Source organism: Neltuma alba, unplaced genomic scaffold, assembly GCF_004799145.2.
Source record: "Neltuma alba isolate B1F8T4 unplaced genomic scaffold, ASM479914v2 tig00005664_pilon, whole genome shotgun sequence".
Taxonomy (NCBI): domain Eukaryota; kingdom Viridiplantae; phylum Streptophyta; class Magnoliopsida; order Fabales; family Fabaceae; genus Neltuma; species Neltuma alba.
This window is the reverse complement of record NW_021634192.1, coordinates 44,634-66,704: the sequence shown is the minus strand read 5'-3', so window position 1 is coordinate 66,704 and position 22,071 is coordinate 44,634. Positions and strand designations below refer to the sequence as shown.

The following is a 22,071-nucleotide window of genomic DNA, read 5'->3' as shown; positions in this document are numbered from 1 at the left end:
TACGACATAATCTTGATGTGATGCATATAGAAAGAAATGTTTCTGATAATATTGTATCGACAGTGATGGATTTACTTGGAAAGACAAAGGACACATTAAAAAGTAGGTATGATTTGGTGGATTTGGGCATTAGGAGTCATTTGCACCCGATTAAGAATGGTAATGATGTTTATAAGCCTCTGCTCCTTACACATTATCTTCTGAAAAGAAGCAATCCCTTTGCAAATTCTTGGCTAACTTAAAAGTACCTGATGCTTTTGCATCTAATATCTCAAGGTGTGTCAATATTCACGAGCGAAAAATATTTGGTTTGAAGTGTCATGATCACCATGTGCTATTGCAGGAAATATTTCCAATTGCAATACGTGGGTTACTGCCTCCCCAAGTATGTGAACCAATAATACAATTGGGAAGATTTTTTAAAAATCTTTGTTCAAAGTGTTTAACATGTGAAGAACTTGACAAACTTCAAAGTCAAATAGAAATAACTCTGTGCAAGTTAGAGACCATATTCCCACCTGCCTTTTTTGACGTAATGGTTCACTTGCCTATACACTTGGCGGGAGAGGCAAAAGTTGGTGGGCCAGTTCAGTATCGTTGGATGTACCCCATAGAAAGGTAATTCGCTTTAACAAGGTTACTTTACAATTATATTTATAATCTATCATTTAAAACCATTCAATAAGGCTTGACTTTTTGTTGTAGGTATTTGCGAACTCTAAAGTCATATGTTGGCAATAAGGCCCAACCTGAAGGATCAATTGCAGAAGGATATTTGGCAGATGAAAGTCTAACTTTTTGCTCACGATACTTGAAAGACATTCCCACTAAATTTAATGTGCAGCATCGGAATGATGACATCAGTGATAATAATATCAGTAATGAGCTTTCGGTGTTCAAGAAAAGTGGTGAAGCTAGAGGACATTTTGAGTCAGTCTCTCTTCTTATGAAGAGTATTGTCAGGCAAGAATGTATGTGCTCCAAAATTGTGAAGAAACTTGGCCATTCATAGAGTACGTCAACTTAATTTAACTAGAATGAATTTGTTATAATTTATATTTTTCTCACTTGTGTAAAAACATGTAGGGAACACAGGAGAGAACTTGAAGCTCAGGGATTAATGAGTGAGCAAAAGCAATATAAAGAGTTTCCTGATTGGTTCCGTTCACGAGTAAGTTCTAGACTTTGAGCTTTGAAGTTTATATTAATAATATTAATGCATATTGAAGGAATGGTTCTTCTTTAATAGGTGATAGCATTGTCCACACAAGGCTTTGTAAGTCCTGAACTCAGAAGTTTATCAATTGGTCCATCGAGAGTGGTCAATCGTTACTCTATGTTTATAGGCAATGGATTTCGTTTTCATGCAAAAGATCGGGCAATAGGAAAAAGAACTCAAAATGATGGAGTCATGGCCAAGGGTGATGACACTGATGCTAATAAAGAATATTATGGTGTGTTAGAGCATATTTATGAGTTATCTTACATAGAGAATAAAAAATTATACTTGTTTAAGTGTCACTGGTGGGATGTCGCTAACTATGGCGAAGGATATAAGGTGGATAAGTATGGGTTCACAAGTATCAACACTCAATGTTCATTACAAACTAATGAACCATTTATTTTAGCATCTCAAGCAGAGCAAGTTTTTTATGTGGATGATATTGTTGACCCGGGTTGGATTGTTGTTGTCAAAACGAATCCACGTGACTTGTTCAATATGCCGATTGAGAATGTTAATGTTGGTAGTGATGTTAATATTGCAATGGTTGATGAAGAGCCTTATCAACAATTGGTGGTTGATTTAAATGCAAGTCTTATACAGCATGATATCTTTATTGACTTGTGTGGAGATGATGTACAACCCCAAACTTTCATTCAAGTAGGAGAACCATCACAAAGAAGTAATATGGAGATTGGATTTATTGATGATAGTGAATCTAATTCACTAGTTCATGACGATAGTGATGAAGAAGATGTGCTTGATGGTAATGATAGTGATACTGAAGAAGAAAGTGACATTGAAGGTGAAATAGAAGATGATGATACAAGTGATAGTACCACAGAGGACTCAACAGAATGAAACTACAATCCTCATAAATGGTAGTTTTTATTAATATATTCTTAACAAGTTAGATTTTGTAATTTTTTTAATATATACTATCTTCATAAAGAGTAGTTTTATTAACATAAAAAACAATCTAAATTTTGTACATTATTGCAGGATATGTCAGGGCTAAAGAGAGGACGGGGTGGGAGAAGCTCTTCCTTCACACGACATGGCAGCACAAGTAGTGGAGGTATTAGCTCTACCCCTGCAATTGGACATACCATTTCACCTCGACCACTCCAAGTACAATTTGAGGAATTGCCTGCCGACTCTCCCCCTACTCAAAACAGTAGTGCAGGTAAATTTTCTTTACTTTTATATAATACAAGTAACTAATTAGCATCACATACTTTTGACTATATTATTTGTTCACTTGAATGATAGGCTCTTCTAATATAATTAAGAAAGGTAGAGGAGTTTATAAGTCGCTCAATGTGGACTTAATGACTAAATTTGGAGGAAAGATTCAGCTTACTTTCACAGATGACATGACAAGAGCAGTAGGGCAAGGAGCAAGAGAGCTAGCTAATTATTGTGGTTATGTTATTAGAACCACAATATCTTTGAAGGATTGTGCTGAATGGAGGAATGTTTACACAAATTATATTGATGTTATGATTTTAAAAGTGAAGGTACAATTTATGTTTAGTAAATGTATATCCTACTTTATTTATGCTTTCAAAACAAGTACTTATGCTGATATTGATTTTTATTTTAGGAAAAATTTCAACCTGCTGTTGCAACAGATGAAGAGAAGTTTCAAAAGATGATAGTGACCACATTGCAAAATGCTTTCAGAAATTGGAAGACCAACTTGCATACCCACTATAAGAAATTTGACACTGATGAAGAAAGGTTGGCAAATCCACCTCAAACTGTAAGTTTTGAAGATTGGGAGTGGTTATTGACATATTTTCAGTCAGATCCATTTAAGGTATCTTACTAAATACTAACTATTTAAATGAATAATATAATTATATCATTCAACATACTTAGTAGTTACTCAAATTTGATGTAGAACAAAAGTGCTAGAAACACACAAAACCGAGCAAAACAAGTAACAAAGCATACATGTGGTCCCCGATCATTTGCGGAGGTTGAGTTCTCTGTAGTAAGTTGCCTCTTCACTACACTTTATTTTTTTATCCATTTTTTTATTTTTCAAGATTTGTTATTTTTGTATATTATGCTTTATAGAGAGACCCCACCACTGGACAGCCTGCCCCCCCAGATCAGGTTTGGGAGATAACACATACTAGGAAGACTGCAGATGGCCAGTTACAGTGGGTGGATTCGCGATCTGAAGAGATTCATGTATGTATAAATATCTGTCCTTTATATTTAATTAAATAATTATATTTTTTTCATTCATGTAATTTGTAATTTGTAACTATAGGATCGCATGCATGAGCTCGTTCAGCAGCAATCCTTAGAGAGTGATGCTCGAATGACCTCTGATGAGATATTGACAGCTGTTCTTGGTGAGAGGTCAGGATATGTTAGAGGAAAAGGTTATGGAGCAGAGCCTCGGAGGAAGAGACTTCACACTCAATCTAGTGATTCACTTGAGAATGTACGCACCCAATTGTATGAAGAGTTTGAAAGAAGATTTCAAGAGGAGCGAGAAAAGATGGAAGCAAATCTTGCTGCAGAGCGAGAGAGGATGGAAGCAGAACGTGCAGCAGAGCGAGAAAAGATAGAAGCAGAACGTGCTGCAGAGCGAGCAAAGATGGAAGCAGAGCGTACGCAACTTGAACAAAGGATGGAGCAGTTGATGGAACAGAGAATACAAGCTCAGTTCACTGCTTTCATGCAAAAGATGCAGTTAAATGCTCCTGCAGATACCCCTACTTCTAGCGTCCCTAATATTGATCCCTCTACGTAATTTTTTTTCTGTATTATGTAATGTATCTTTTAATTGAATAATTTTTTTTTTCAGTTAGAGACATAAAGAACACTTTCATGGTTATAAATCTTATTATTTAATATACCATATTTGTGTGTTAATTACTTTATTTTTATTAAACCTTTTAATAATATTTATCAGCAATATAAATAAAAGTTTTTGCAGAATTAATATATTATAAAAATAATTAAAATCACAATCAGCGGCGACATTTGTCGCCGCCGAAGCTTGATTCGGCGGCGACCAAAATGTCGCCGCCGAATAAAGCTTCGGCGGCGACCACAATGTCGCCGCCGAATCAAGCTTCGGCGGCGACCACAATGTCGCCGCCGAATCAAGCTTCGGCGGCGACCACAATGTCGCCGCCGAATCAAGCTTCGGCGGCGACCAAAATGTCGCCGCCGAATCAAGCTTCTGCGGCGACCAAAATGTCGCCGCCGAATCAAGATTCGGCGGCGACCACAATGTCGCCGCCGAATCAAGCTTCGGCGGCGACCACAATGTCGCCGCCGAATCAAGCTTCGGCGGCGACCAAAATGTCGCCGCCGAATCAAGCTTCTGCGGCGACCAAAATGTCGCCGCCGAATCAAGCTTCGGCGGCGACCACAATGTCGCCGCCGAAGCAAGCTTCCGCGGCGACATTAGTCGCCGCTGATTCTCATGTTTCAGTGGCGACACTTCTGAGTGGCAAACTCATCAGCTTTCAGCGGCGACAGAATGTCGCCGCTGAAAGGTGTTTCAGCGGCGACAGAATGTCGCCGCTGAATGTCCAGTTTCAGCGGCGACTTTTTTTGTCGCCGCTGATAAGTTTCAGCCACAGTCGCTACGGCAACGACTTGGTGGCGACAAAATGTCGCCGCTGAAGCTTTTCAGCGGCGACTTTTGGACTTTCAGCGGCGACATTTGTCGCCGCTGAAAGTCGAATTTTTTGTAGTGGAAGATGTTTGGGACTTTCAGAAAATTTCACATTCTTAAAAATGAGAATTTCGAGTTGTTTCATATTCTTGAAAGCTTTTCCATCCCAGTATACCTCCATGCATCCCGACGAATTGTCTTGAATTATGATTCTAACCTTATTTGTGCCCTTTCAAAGCAATAATAAAGCAAGTTAGGGAATATTAAAAGTTTAATTTGAAGCATCTATGATAATATAGATTAATAGATGGAAAACTTTTTCCAAAACTTCAAAACGGTGACATACTTTGGCATATACAATCCCCGAACCCGAACCAAGTAACCCCCCCCCCCAAAAAATCAAAAAAAAGTGAAAAGCAGAAAAGACAGAAAGAAATAAAAGACATCTTTTTTCACTGTATTCATTATATTTCCTGCTCAACTCTTACTCTAGCTATCTACGTTTACAAAAGCACACACTCTCCAACTTGTTTCCTTACATAAACATGAAGTTAAAGGTGCAAATTTACTTCAAAATTTTTTTACTAGGAACGCTGCGCATTTGGAATTCTTTTTGGAAGCAAATTTGTCCTGAGAATTTAAAGTTATAACAATATTGTCTCTTGCTGTTGAGAAACTAACATTCAATATTGTTATAATTTTAAACTTCCAAAGCAAATTTACTCTACAAAAAACTTCCAGGTACCCCAACTTCTTGAGAAAAAACTTCTTTTCTGAAAAAAGAAAATTTGAAACAAGTGCCATTCTTAGGCTCCTCATAGGATGAGATCGCTTATCGAATGATTATAAATTATATATATATATATATATATATTTTTGAAAGCACGAAAATATCATTGGATAAAGACTATAAAATCAGTTCTAAAAATCCACCAGGTCATGCACCATTGAAAAGTCTTTTTTGGGGAAAAAACATTATGCCAAAATCTCTTCCATTCAACCTGTTTCATTAAATCCCATGCAGTGAATCTATGAGTGAGATAAAAGGAGTCAATAACTATGCATAAAAAAACGAATTAATAACTTCACATAGCAAGGAAAATAAACATAGATCACATCACTAAGGATATTCCACCGAGAAATTGTGAAAAAGAACAATAAAATTGCAAGGCAAAAAAGAAAGAAAAAAAGTAAATCATCCCACTAAATGTTACTTACTGTATTGTCTTCCAAAACATCAACAATATCTTGATGAAACCATAGTCTACTCCGTTTTCCTGGGTTATTTGGTGATTCCTCACGAACAATTTCTCTCCCCATGTCTTGTATCAAATCATGCATTTGGATGCAATCATTTTCAATATTTATGAGGCATTTATCTACTAACACTCCAATAAAATAACTTAAATTATTGGAGCCATGAGCTACTTCCACCATATGTTTGACATATTTCAAACGTTTCCCTCTGTAAAAACAAGCAATATCAAGAAATATTTCTTTCTCAACTGGTTCCAGGGCCACATAGCTTACCTTCAATACTTGTTGAATGTTTTCATTAGGGATTGATTTATATCCATCTAACATAGATGTCCACTCTTCTGTGCTCTTTCCATGCAAGTTGGAACCTATTACTTGAAGGGCTAGTGGAAGGCCTTGTGCATATTTTACTGCCCGCTTCAACACCCCCATGTGACTTGGATTTGCTTGGTTGTCTCTAAAAGCATTCCAAGTCAACAATTCAAGAGATTCATGAACGTTGAAAGCCTCCATGTTGTATATGCTTTCAACCCCATGTCTTACAAGTAAATGTCTATCCCTTGTCGTTATAATGATCCTGCTCCCATCACCAAACCAACTGCAATCACCAGCTAAATTTTCCAATTGCTCATGTCTGTCAACATTATCAAGAATCAAAAGAATTTTCTTTTGTTTGAGTCTTCTTTTTATTACTTCAACTCCTTCATTAACATCTTGTATTTTGATGTCCACTCCTACAATCTTTGAAAGCATTGTCTCTTGAATTTGTTCTAGGCCAATTTTCCTTGATTTTTCTCGGACATCAAGGAGAAAGCACAAACCATCAAAATTATCAGCAACTGAATTATACACAGCACGTGCTATTGTTGTTTTACCAATTCCCCCAGTTCCACAAATTCCAACCATGGTGACCCTGTCATTTGACTCAATCTGTAATAGAGAGTTGACAGCTGGCACTCGGGACTCTAACCCAACAGGACATGCAGCAACATGTAAAGGAACTCGATTAATTTTGCTGGAGACTTCTTTCACAATGCCATCAATGAATCGATATTCATAACAACCTTGGCTGCAAAAAAATTGCAAAAAAGTATGTCAATTCTAGTTGAATTCATCCTAGCAATAAATATATGTCTATTTACTTGTAAACTAATTTGACTCTCGAAAAGGAGAAAAACCAGTATTAAAAAAAAAAAAAAGGATAAAAGTTTGGGAATCACTTCGGATTAAAATGGAAGCCAGAAATATTAGACACTTCACGTAATGCGACCTTCCAACTTTGGATCGTCTCCCCACCAGCCCTGAGGTTTTCCATATGCATGGATATTGCTTGTTCATAATTTTCTTTTTGATGTCGCACTTCTGAAGGCTCTATATCATAAAAAATTGGCAAAACCAACCGATCCTTTTTCTTAATGCACTGGTGAATCATAACAAGTTCGTTGAGACAAAATGTGGATGAAGCATAGTTCTTAGAAAATACAGTTATGGCCATCCTAGAATTTTCAATTGCTCTAAGAAGAGATGGGGTAATTTCATCCCCTCTTCTTAATTCCTCATCATCAAGAAAGGTGCGGACTCCCGCATGTTTTAAAGCATTATACAGATTTCCTGTAAAACCATGACGAGTATCTTCGCCTCGAAAATTGATAAAGACATCATAAGTCCATTGGTAACTGAAAGAGGAAGAAGTTGTTGCCAACCCCGTCATGATAGCTTCTTACTGGTAGAAACAAAGAAATCAATGTTAATTTAACTTTGGGAAGAAAAAAAAAATGCGAGTGTGATGATGCCCTGGGGAAAATATGGAAGTGATGTAGATCTCTGTATGAGTTCATTACTTACCAAGAAAACTGAAGTTGCTGATGACGAAGTAGCTGTGGGGCACACACGGTAAAGCAATGGCAACTAACAAAAAGAAAGATGGAAGCTTCAGGATGACTAATAAACTAGTCTCTGACAAGACATCCTTTTTAAAAAAAAAAAAAAAATTCAACTACGTTTTACTCCATGTCCCGGGAATATTAATCTTCTATATGGTTTGAGGGGATTGGAAGAAGGGAAAGGGACAAAAGATTTTAATGAGAGCTCAATTTTTTTAAAAGGGCAAACAATGGGATATAATTGTGATATAAAGGAGATGCAGGAAGGATGAATAATGAAATCAATTAAAATTTAAAATCTTCCATCTTATCTCTTTCATTACACTCAAAACCAAATAGATCAAAAAAGTTAATTAAAAGTTAAATATTAAGTAAATATAAATGAGATAATTTCACCCAAAAAAATAGTGTCAAGAAGGTGTGAAATAAAATTATATAAGTAATTACAGATAAATAACTATAATAAAATGCAATAACTATATTTTTAGACGAAAAGACAACTCAGCTAGAAGCAATAAATAACTATATGCTATTTGTCCTGCATCTGTTTAGATAGAAACACGTTTATATAGAAAATATAAACAACAACTTGTATAAATTTAGGTTCAGCTCAAAAAAAAAAAACTTGTATAAATTTAGGATTTATTATTCTATTCATACTTAAATATACCCCACGCATTATTTTGATTAGGAATGAACAGATCCAGAAGCCACACTATGGGGCTAAAATGCAAATCTATTCAAAGTGGGGGCTACTTAAAATTTGGAAAAAAAAACTTAAGTCAAGTTTCTTATATCTATTATGTCAAGTTTCCCAATCATACATGGTAATGTGTCTTTTTCTATTTCATGTAGATTTATAATTAAATACTATTAAATATTAATATTTCAAATATAAGACAGATGATCATGTGTTATTAGAGAATTTAACATAATGGACCTAAGGAATGTATCCTCCTTAAAATTAATTGTAACATCTTTTACAAATAAAAATAAACCAACTTTAATACAAATTCTGTAAAATGGGAGACAATGATCCCCCACAAAAAAAAAAAAAAAACAAAGCCATTTATGATTTTAGTGTAAATATTATTATGACCATTTAAGTTAAAATCATAAAAATCTTTATTTTATAAATAAGGATTAATATAATCTTTAGTCTTGAAATTAAAATTCATTTTATTTTTAATTTGTAAAATTTAAAATCAGTATTTTTATTCTTAAAATTTAAAACCATATTTAGCTTATAAAGATTAATGTTTATGAACAGAGTAAATTTTAAGAGTAAAAAAACACTCATTTCAAATTTCATGAAACAACGTCAAAGTGAGATCAAATTCTAGGAATTTAAAAATTATATTAATCCTAGAATTTATTTCTTTTATATTGTATAAATGCTTGCAGAAATTTTAGAATTTTGTGGGGTGTTAAAACTTTTCACCGTGTGGCTATTTAAAATTCTCCCTTTTAAAAAAAATAAGATTTTTAATAACAGATCCAAACACAAATGAAATTAAAGACTAGAACAATCCAAATGGAAAACGTTGAACGGGAAGGAATCCAATCCAGTCAACAACAAACTTAAACTCAGGCTCACCCTGACACTCTGTACAGAACATACCTCACGATTGTAGGAAGAACATTCGTTCTGGAGCTCACCAGATCTAGACCAGAGAACACGTTCGCCGTCGATCTCACCAGACCTGGACGTCGTCCGGCAACTGAAAACGGAGATGACAGATGGAGGACGTCGCCGTTGGCTGCTTCGGCGGCAGCGGGATGATGAAGGAGACAAGAGGGACCACTTGATAGAGAGGAATTGAACTGTAAAAATCAAAGCCGAAGAAATTACCTCAAGGATTGAGCCAAGAACGACGGAGGCGGTGATAATCGGAGACTCATGCCTCGAGGACGATATCCGCAATGGGTTGACAGTCATAAAAATATGCGTGCTGCCCTCTTTTGCCTTTTCTTTTTTAATTTTTTGGGAAAACCATATTGGAGGTACCTATACTTTTTTTTAATTTTCAATTTGGTACCTATGTGTTTTTTGTTCTTAACTAAATCTTTATTTTTCCTCTATTAACATCATTAATCCTTATGTAGAGACTACAAATATCAATAGAACAAAGTTATAAGAGCTAATATTGCTAAAAAGATAAAATTAAATGTTTAATTAAAGAGAAAAAAACACATAGGTACCAAATTAAAAATTGAGAGAAAGTATAGGTACCTTCAATATGGTTTTTCCTAATTTTTTCTTAGATACCTTCTCAGAAATTTCCAAGAACATGATGTTTTCTTAGATTGCATGTTGTACCTTCTCAGAAATTTCCAAGAACATCACTGACCGGCTGTAACCACCGACAAAAGCTGAATAGGATGACACTGACCTCTTGGCCTCGCTACTTTACGTGTGTTGTTACTGCTTCCTTTCATTTTTAATTATAAGAACTAGTTGACTAATTTAAAAAAAAATTTTTAAAAAAATTAAGTTAGTTATTTATCATAAATAAGTGTTATCTTTCCTAAAATATCCTTCTTAATCAGGTGTTTTGACTAGAATTATCATTGTTAGAAAAACTATCTTGAAAAAAAATATAAATATTATAGACAAAATGAATTACGGTCTTATATTTATAATCAAAATAAAAATTAAACAAAAACTTATATTAAAAATGGGAGGTACTATTTTTCAGTAGCACTCTAGATCTTATTAATTATGATAAAAGTGAAAAATAAAAGTGAAGAGAGAGAGAGAACAAGTGAAAAAAATATAATAGTATTTAATGTTTTTCTTAATAAGAACAAAAATAAAAGATTTTATCTATTTAATGTTCTTCTTGATATGTGAAAAGAAAAATAATAAAAGAGAAACCAAAAATTTGAAAATACTAAATAAAGAATGTTAATAAAAATTTAAAAGCCCTTAAAAGTGACAAATAACAGGGACCACAGAGGCACGTGTGATGGATGGTTGCAAGAAGTCAAAACTCAAAATTCTTTTCTGATCTCTACATGCATTTTTACTTTCTTTTTTCCCTTTTTTAATAAAAGAAAGCAATAGTGTCACTGAAAATGACCAAAAAGAGGTGTGAACTGTAAAAATCAAAGCCGAAGAAATTACCTCAAGGATTGAGCCAAGAACGACGGAGGCGGTGATAATCGGAGACTCAGGCTGCGGGGACGATATCCGTGATGGGTCGACAGTCATAAAAACATGCGTGCTGCCCTCTTTTGCCTTTTCTTTTTTAATTTTTTCTTAGATTGCATGTTCTACCTTCTCAGAAATTTCCAAGAAAATCACTCACCGGCTGTAACCACCGACAAAAGCTGAATAGGATGAAACTGACCTCTTGGCCTCGCTACTTTACGCGCGTTGTTATTACTACTTCCTTTCGATTCTAATTATAAGAACTAGTTGACTAATTTAAAAAATTAAAAAAAAGTTAAGTTAGTTATTTATCATAAATAAGTGTTATCTTTCCTAAAATATCCTTCCTAATCAGGTGTTTTGACTAGAATTATCATTGTTAGGAAAACTATCTTGAAAAAAAAATATAAATATTATAGACAAAATGAATTACGGTCTTATATTTATGATCAAAATAAAAATTAAACAAAAACCTATATTAAAAATGGGAGGTACTATTTTTCAGTAGCACTCTAGATCTTATTAATTATGATAAAAGTGAAAAATAAAGGTGAAGAGAGAGAGAACAAGTGAAAAAAATATAATAGTATTTAATGTTTTTCTTAATAAGAACAAAAATAAAAGATTTTATCTATTTAATGTTCTTCTTGATATGTGAAAAGAAAAATAATAAAAGAGAAACCAAAAATTTGAAAATACTAAATAAAGAATGTTAATAAAAATTTAAGGGAAAATTACACTCAGGTCCCACAGAGCATAATTAATATCAAAAAGGTCCCTCGAAATCGCGAAATGATTCTGAAGTCCCCAGGGACCTGTGTGTAATTAATTCTAATTGTGAAATTACCTACTTACCCCTGTTAATTTTATTGCAGCAATTCGTTTACAATCTCAGTAGTGGCTGTTAACAACCCGAGAAGACGTGCTTGACAACCTCGGCAGTGCTCATGACAACTCACTCTGTGGAATGCCAGGGGCATTGTTGAGGTTGTTAACCACCTCTTCTTGGGTTGTTAACTGCCACTGTTAATGTTGTAAATAGGTTCTAATTTTATTGCAGCAATTCGTTTACAATCTCAATAGTGGCTGTTAACAACCCCGAGAAGACGTGCTTGACAACCTCAGCAGTGCTCATAACAACTCACTCTGTGGAATGCCATGGGCGTTGTTGAGGTTGTTAATCACCTCTTCTCGGGTTGTTAACAGCCACTGTTGAGGTTGTAAATAGGTTCAAATTAACAGGGGTAACTACGTAATTTCACAATTAGAATTAATTACACATAGGTCCCTGGGGACTTCAGAATCATTTTCTCGATTTCAAGGGACCTTTTTTATATTAATTGTGTTTTGTGGGACCTGAGTGTAATTTTTTCAAAATTTAAAAGCCCTTAAAAGTGACAAATAACAGGGACCACAGAGGCACGCGTGATGGATGGTTGCAGGAAGTCAAAACTCAAAATTCTTTTCTAATCTCTACATGCATTTTTACTTTCTTTTTTCCCTTTTTTTTTAATAAAAGAAAGCAATAGTGTCACCGAAAATGACCAAAAAGAGGTCTGAACTGTAAAAATCAAAGCCGAAGAAATTACCTCAAGGATTGAGCCAAGAACGACGGAGGCGGTGATAATCGGAGACTCAGGTCGCGGGGACGATATCCGCAATGGGTCAATAGTCATAAAAACATGCGTGCTGCCCTCTTTTGCCTTTTCTTTTTTAATTTTCTACTAAACTACATGTTGTACCTTCTCAGAAATTTTCAAGGAAATCACTCACCAGCTGTAACCACTGACAAAAGCTGAATTGGATGAAACTGACCTATTGGCCTCGCTACTTTACACGCGTTATTATTACTAACTCATGTTCTTAATATAAGATCCTGTTTGATTTTTATTTTGATTCTAAATATTAGACCCCAATCCACTTTGCCTCTCATATTTATACATTTTTTCCAAAGTAGTCCTTCTAACAATGATGGTTGTAATCAATACACTTGATTAATAAGGATATTTTAGGAAAGACAACACCTATTTAGGACAAATAACTAACTCAACTTACTTCGTTAATCTCCTCAAATTTGTCAACTAACTCTTATAATTAGGACCAGAGGTAGTACTATTTTTCAGTAGCACTCTAGGCCTTATAATTTATTATTTATAGGAGAGGGGTTTTTTCTTTTTATTTGTTACTTGTATCTTTTTTAATACTTCATTTCTAATTCTGATCTTATTAATTATAATAAAAATGAAAATAAAGGTGAAGAGAGAGAACAAGTGGAAAAAAATATAATAGTATTTAACACTCTTCTTAATAAGAGTAAAAATAAAAGATCTTATCTATTTAATGTTCTTCTTGATATGTGAAAAGAAAAATAATAAAAAAACTAAAAATTTGAAAATACTAAATAAAGAATGTTAATAAAAATCTAAAAACTCTTAAAAGTGACAAATAACAGGGACCACGGCGGCACGCGTGGTGGATGGATGCAGGAAGTCAAAACTCAAGATTCTTTTCTGATCTCTACACACATTTTTACTTTCTTTTTCCCTTTTTTTAATAAAAGAAAGCAATAGTGTGACGAAAAATGACCAAAAGAGGTCTCAAATTCTTTATTCCCAATTCAAGCACCTAATAAGATGAAATTACAAAAAAAAAAAAAAGTAGTACCTAATGTGTATTTTGAAATGTATGGAATGACCTGAATGGCTTTGTACCATATTTTAAGAGAGAGAGACCCCAGTTTCGAGCATAACCACCCACCCTTTTGTGCTTCCTTGTTTTCTCATTCTCCATCCCCATTGTTACCCTAAAAATGCAGACATTATGAGAGCTTCTGAGGTGAAAATAGTTTCAATGTGAGAGAGTAGAAGAGCATGAAGGCGAACACTAGTTTTTTGAAGGATGAAGGTTGGTGGGTCTCACTGATTAGGTCGAAGGAGGAAGGTTCGTGTTTGGAGAATCACAATTACAGTGACTAAGCATCATCAACATTTGAATGAGGTAAGTTTTAGGATTTAAATTTTTGTTGGGCGTTCAACATGTTTGGGTGACTAAGAGTGGTTGAGTAATATTTCAAATTCACACCCACTACCAAAAAAAAATGTAATTAGCGACGAAATCACATTAGTGATGGAATTGAAATTCCATCGCTAATTAGAGAAAAAAAACTTTCCGCTACTAACTACTAATGGAAATTTTCCACTACTAATTAGTAATGAAAAATTTCCATCACAAATCAACGACGAAAAACTTTCATCACTCATCCGGCATTGCTAATTAGTGACAAAAAAATTAACAAATGTCACGAGTTGCCTCCACCAACCACAACCTCATTGCTGGTGACAGTCGTTGGCCACGTCACCTCTACCACCACATGCCATCGCTCGACCCTCTACAGCCACTTGTCGCCACCCCGTCTCTATGTGTTGCTGCCACCTCACCTTCGCTTGTCACGTGTCACTATCTCGTATGCCACCTTGTCCCTCCACATGTGGCTACTACCTAATTCCTTCTCAAAGTGACTTCTCCACAGCTCAAACTAGGGACCAGTTGAATTGCAATGAATCTACTAACTTGTTATGTAAAATTAAATATATGTAATATTCTTTTACCCAAACAATTACACACACACATATTATTAAAACTAAAAATAAACTATATGATAATTTTAGTTACAACTATTTTATGAAAAAAAATAATTTTTAAATATTTGTTTTGGTACTTATTTTATAATTTTTTATTTTTTAAAAAATATTGTTAGTATGATATTAATTTCCAATGACACTAATTTTGAATTTTAAATCATAAATAATTTTTTTATAATTGTATTTTCAAAATCTAATTTTTTAATTAATATTGATAAGATATATAATTTAGTTACATATGTATTCTATTGTATTATATTATATTATATTATATTATCCATATGTATTTTATACATTTGATGAGAACTATTTATAATTACTAAAAAAATCTTGATATTCAAAAAATAACTATTATTATAAAATTTATTAAATTATTCTATATAAAAAAAATAAATGACTTGAATAGATTATAATAAACAATATTCTTGTACTTATATAGGTATCCCATATAATTTTTTTAAAAAAACCTCTGTATATACTATTTGTTTTTGTGTTGAAAACCAAAATCAATCTATATCATGAGTTATTAATTATATCATGATTAAATTTTATTTTTTAATGATTAAAATTTAAAATTCACTTCAACATTAGTTTGGTCTATGATCATTAATTGAGATGTTCATATAAATTTATTTTTTAGTTTTGAATTTCTATTATATATTACATATGTCAATATATTATATATATAATAGAACTATTTCTTTCTTATATCAATTTGCGTAAGAAAGTTATCAATATTCTTATCATATTTGTTTAATTATTATTAATAATCAAAAGGAATTGATTTTAGTAAAACACAAATAAGTTTTCTAAGAAATTGTTTAATTATTGTCAATATGTATCTAATAATGATATGAATGAGGATTATGCTTTCATTATCACAAACTCCACAAATATATTAATTTAATTTATTAAAACTATATTTAAATTATTATATTCTTAACTATGTTATTATATAATTTGTTGCGAGATTATAATCTAAAATAATAAAATTTAAAATTTGCAATGGATTAGGAATAGAAATTTCCATGGCAAACAATTTAGCGACAAAATTAGTGATGAAAATATTTTATAATTAAAATTAATGATAGAAAAAATTTTCGTTGCTAAATATCTATCAATGAATTTTTCAACAAAATTTAGCAATAAAAAATTTCATCGGTAATCCATAAAAAATTAGTAATGAAATAATTTTTTGTCACTAATTATATCGATAATAAGCTTTTTTTTTGGGTAGCAACAAGCATGTTTGTGAATGAATGGGAATGTGATTCTTTTATTTTCAGTGCGTGTGAAATGTTAGTGTTTAAAGAGTAGAGTTGAGAGCTATGATGGTTGCCGAAATTAGGCTAATCAACTGTTTTTTTGTAGTGAGATCAAGAATTAGAAACCAAACTAATGCAAATAGCGGCATAACTCGAGTCGTCTCACTTTAGGAGCTTTTAGTTATTGGAAACCTTGATTAAAAAGTAAGTGACTAAAAGCTATAAAACCAAGATTTGTTTTGGAGGAACCATTGTAACTTTGAAAACATAAGTAAAAGTGCAAGAATTAAACTAGCCACTATCTTTTTGGATTTTTAAAATTAAAGAAGAGTGAAATTGGATTTTAGGGTAGATATGATTAGGGAGCCTTTTGGTGAAAAAACTGGGACCTTGCTTCAAAATTGATTGGGAGTTAAAACTTCATTAAGTCTAATTAAAAAACCTTAAGATAACACTCAAGTCTAACAACACTAACCAATGATCATTCCTACTAGCATAGCTAATGATCATCAATTCGGGTGTCATTAAAAATCACTTAATGCGTGAATGAATTGGATGTATGCAAATGCCTCATGAATGAATGTTCAAACAAGTCATCCAACGACTTAAATGAAAGCAAAACTCGCTAAATAACAAGTAAGACTAATTAATGCATAAAAAAGGTAGATAAAATAGATTAAGATAAGAAATCAAATGCAAACACCAACCCAGCCATAAATCACTTTAGCCACAAAGATATTAGAACTAACATCATAGCTACAAACACATAAAATCACCCCTAGAACTGGAGGTTCAAAATACACGTAAATAACTAGGGGAGAAGCTATATAACTCTCCTATAAGCTCATTAAAGCTCCAGTCACATTGCTACCACCAAAAGACTATAGGAATTTAGCCTCTCATGTCCTTAGCCTTGCTCCAAACAAATCCAAGAGTATTAGCCATTATTAGCATGAAAATAGGGATGGAAAATGATGTGGAAGACGTATGGAGTGGTTTAATCAGTTAAAAATGGGGAAATGGTGAGAAATGAAGAAAAATAAGGATTTGAGTGGGAGATAAAGGAGAGTTAAGAGAAATGAATGTGTGTTATTTCTAGAAATAGAATGGTTTGCGCTCTCTCAAATTTTGAGCTCTCTCAAATTTCGAGCTCTTAACCTAATTTGGGAGCTCCTCAGGTTAGGTAAGTAAAACTCCTTTTTTTGTTGTCTAATAGGCTTCACCACAATGAAGGATCTAGAGGGACTCTTCTGGGTTAAAGGCTTTCATTGTGGCAAAGCACACTTTATATCGCAGTAAAAAGTATAGAGGGCATCTTGTTGGCCGGTGGGTTCCTTTAAGTTCTTCTCTTGATTTGGATTCTTCATTTTTCTTCTCTTTAGGCTCCTCAAAGATGCTCTATAAGGTTATTTAACTCCTTTTTCTACTTTATTCTCTAATTTCTTCCAATTACCTACAATGAACAACCAAGTCTCTTATAATATTTTTTCTCTCATAATCAAAGGAAAGTGGAAATTAATTAAGAGTCATAAAAAACATTTGAAAATGCATAAACAATTGCAAGAGGACAGTGATACAAGTTGATTCAAAAATCAAGCAAGAAGTAAGTGAAAACACTTTAAGAACCTTCAAATAAGCTCAAGAAAGAATATAAAAATATGGTCAAATCAAATGTACAAGCATATACACCAAGCACATAATAAAGGTAAGTTCACTACCTTGTAACTCTATGTTTTCCTCTTACTCCCTTTTGCTTCCATCCATCAATGTTGCTTGATCAACCTCTCCATTCATTGTCCTTAATGCCTCATGGCCCTAAATCCATTAACACGTTATGTCATTCATTTATTCATTAGAGCCATGATAACAAGCAACATTCATACGTTGCTCTTTAATATATATTCATCTCTAACTATTAAGCTTTGATTCCAATCCTTCTAAAATTATTTCTACATGCTATTTCCAACATAATTTTGTATATAGAATTCATTTCTAAGTTCAAATCGAACAAAATCCAATTCTTCCCCTTGAACAAACTTGCAAGTTACCCCTTAAAACTTTGCCATCAAACTTGCATAAAATTATAATGCTACTTGCCTTCTTTCCATTGGTCCATTTAGCCTTCTTGAGCCTTTGTGAACCTTCTAGCAAATGAGAGAGGCTTCTAATGGAATATCTACATGTTTTGATTCTATTGATTCGCATGAATGGTAACTTGGAATCCAAAATTAATTACTCAATCAATTACACTTGTTGTTAGCCAATAAGAAGGCACACAAATGATGCCATCTAGAAGAAAAAGAGAAGAAAAGAAAAGCTTCCTTGGTAAGCCATCAAGTCTCACTAAGTCATGTGGTAGAATTCTACCATATAAGGTAGATTATAGTGTTTCTTTAACTAAATATTTCAAATATTTGTTGTCATACCTTTCGTTTAAACCACATTATATCTCAATTAGAACCACTTGGAACCATATCTCGTGGCCTTAGGTTAGAAAAATTTAAAACTCAAAATTCATTAAATGTGGGTTACTATTCATGCAATCCTTACCAAGGTCAAATTTTGAAAAGCCATAACTAATTCTAAAAAAATCAAAATGAGGTGGTTCCAAGTTCTATTTAAACCTCTTAATATGATCTTTAAAGAAAAAATGCTCACTAGTATCCAGCTCTTATCAATCAATTCCAAAATTAACGCAAAGCGATACTATTCATATGGTAATTTTTTAATTTTTCAGAATTTATGCCTGACTTTGGATAGGTATAACTTTTTGTATAAAATTTCAAATTTAATGAAATACCACTTTTCTCCTCTTTTAACCTTATAGGGCTATTCCATACACATATCACATGCTTAATGATTTCTTAATCAAATATCTACATGCATAATATCTTTGATCATCATTACATTAATGCACAATAATTCAAATAAAATTACAAAATATTCTTCAAAAGGCATAGAAATTCAATGCTCTCCTAAGATAATCTCCTTGCTTTTCTCCTTACTTGGTCCAACCCCTATTTGGTGAATATTTAAACATAAAAGAATGAGATTTCATAGGAAATCTCAGTAGCGATGAATTATAACTATCATGCTAACCATGCTATGCAAAAATGTGACATGTTACCATGAAATTAAAATTATCATGCAACATTTCATATACATTTCATTGCCATAGAAAGAGCACCACATATCCAACCATTAAGCCATTCCACATTGCATCTTGCCAAGGCATATTTGACATAGAAATTCACACATAATTACATAGCTTGCTCAATCACATTAGAGAACATAACATCACCTATGCGTGTCACAAAAAATCTGTCTCCATTAGGGACTTTAATGGTTTTAATTGGTCTATTATATAATTTGTAACTATCTAGTAACCTAAGGTCATTAACCATGTGAGTTGTTGCTCCTGAATAGATCAAAATAAGCAAATCTATACCACTGAGTGCATGTGTATTAGCCTCTGAATCTTTCTTCAGTAATTCCAGTAAATGTTCACACTGCTCCAGTGTAAATCTTGGAGAAACACTTGATACATTTATCAATGCCTCTACTACACGATTTGACCCATTTGGTTTTCCTTTAGCATCTTGAATCTGCTTCGACTTGTTTCCTTTAAAGTCAACCGGAAACCCAATAATCTCCTAGTAATTATCTTCCTTCTTATGACAACGGTCATACTTCAGTGGGGGAGTTCCTCTCCTACTTCCTCTTCCTCTTCCTCTTCCTTTGGCTAGCATCACTACACCTTCTGTGAGATTTTCTTTCTAAATTAGTGCAATGTTTTTCTAAGGCTCTAAATCATTCTGCTAAATTTAGCATCGATAGAAGCCATGAAAAATTTGGTTAAGGGCAAAAAAAAAAAAGAAGATTGGCTAAGAAAATTAGACATAGTGTGAAACCCAAAAAGGTTTTGGACTAGCATTTTCAAATTTATCGGTTCAAGAAGGACAAAATGAGAAAACTTGAGAAAAATTCTAAAAAATTTCCTTAAAATAGAAAATAGTGAATTAGAGGTTTTTGAACCTCAATAGAGGCCCTAGAAGTGAAATTGGTGTGAAAATGAATTATTACAGAATTTTCCGAACATGGAGGTTTTTTTGGGAAAACAATGGAAAATTGAAGAAAAATAATTATTTTAAATAGCTAAAGGCTTGAATATTTTTGGAAAAACTATGGATTAATTATCTAAATATTTATGAGAATTTATAAAATTGGAAAAAAATTCAAAATAAATAGTTAGAGGTGGATTAAAAATTCTAAAAAATTTTAGATCATGTCCTCATATTAAAAGAGGATTTTTCACGGAGAAAAATGAATTTTTGAAAGCCTAGAAAAATTATGAAATGTTACTAGTGAATAGTAACTGATAAAGTTTTGAAATAGTTTGTGATTGTGATTTGGTTTGTGGGCTATCTTTTTAGGCTAGGCTAGACCATTTGTGGGGTCCACATTGAGCCTAATTTTGGGCAGATTCTAGACCCATCCATTTAATTGGATTTAAGCCCAATTCCAGTGAAAATATCAGCCGGAAAGTTCTGGAGACTGGACACTTGTTATGATCTAAAAATTGGGGCACTGTATGATAGCCACATGGCCATTTTGGTGGCCAAATTTCATCCACAGATGAAAGGGAGAGGTCAGATTTATTTTGCTATAAATATCTCCCTTAAATACCCAGAAATAGGCAGAAAATTGGTAAAACAAGGTGAGGTGCTATCCATTTCATTTTTTTAAGCTAGAGACTAAAGTTGATAAGGGTTTTTGGACAAGAAATCATCAAGCTTTTGTCAAGGATTCACCAAGGTATGTCTAAGCTTTGCTATGGTTGAGATTAAAGCTTGTTTGACTAGGTTCTTGAATTGAAATTCCAAGACAGAGATGCTATAATTTTTGTTCAGCATGCTTATGCTTTAGGAAAGAATAGAAACCTTAAATATGATGTGGAATAAGCACGTTTAAATGGTGTTTGGATTGACTTTGGGAAGAAATTGAAGTTAGAGTTATATAGCACCCTATTCAGCCATGACTTGTTCTTAGGGTAGGAGTTTGTTTTGATGTGTTTTGATGATTCCAATGAGTTCAAAAGGTGTGTTTCTATAGGGAAACACTAAGGGAAAGTGTTTGAAATCATTGGAATTAAAAATAGAATTTTTGGAACATATACTACCCTATTCGGTCAAGCTTAAATGAAAGGGAAAGAGTTTGATTTTCATAAATCTAAATTGATATTTAGATTCTACATAAAAAAGTATGCAGGAATCGACTAAGAGATGAACATAACCAAAGAGGGAATAATTATGTCAAGAATCAAGTAAAAAGGAGTTTAATTGAGTTTAATGACAAGCTTTAGTATTTATGCTTGAATTATTGATAAATTGGGATGTGTTTATGTATGAATTGGTAGGAATTGTGCAAGAGAACAAGAAGGAATCCAAAGGAGTGAATAGGCTAAAATGGTTCAAGTATAAAAGAGGTAGCTTTGAATCTAATTTTATTGTTTTTCTTGCTTACATAATGTGTATGTGTTGCTTGCTTTATGTTTCTATGATTTGATTGACTTATACTATGGTATGGAATGCTTTTTTATATTTGATACGCTTTGGCCAAATGGACATTGATATGAAATGTGAATATGTACTAATTTTCTTGATAGAATAATGTGTTATTCATAGTTTTGAAATTGATTATTATGCATTGCAACATGTTACATTTTATGAAGCTTGATTAACATGATAATTATGGTTCATTGCTACTGAGATTTCTATGAAATCTCACCCCCTCAATGTATAAACAATAATAGGAACCCCAAGTGGTGCTGCCAAGGGCAAGGAGAAAGGATTGAAAGTCATATTGGAAGAGGTTTAAGCTTAACGTCATCGAAGTTATGATTAGTAAATTATTATGAGTTGTTATGTATTATTATAAACTATGTTGGAATATTATATTGATGATTAAGGATGCTCTATCTATGAGCAATTGACTGAGGAA

The 22,071-nt window shown here is 33.1% G+C and overlaps 1 protein-coding gene across 1 annotated transcript; it reads right to left on the bottom strand.

Annotated features, from left to right (window-relative positions):
- Nucleotides 1–6,074: 6,074 nt before the first annotated feature.
- LOC114748267 (TMV resistance protein N) lies at nucleotides 6,075–7,842 on the bottom strand. Its single transcript, XM_028936627.1, has 2 exons — nucleotides 7,349–7,842; nucleotides 6,075–7,197 (listed from the first exon to the last, which is right to left on the bottom strand). The coding sequence occupies exons 1-2, from the start codon at nucleotides 7,837–7,839 to the stop codon at nucleotides 6,075–6,077; spliced, it is 1,614 nt and encodes a 537-aa protein (XP_028792460.1). The 5' UTR covers nucleotides 7,840–7,842.
- Between the last annotated feature and the right edge of the window lie 14,229 nt (nucleotides 7,843–22,071).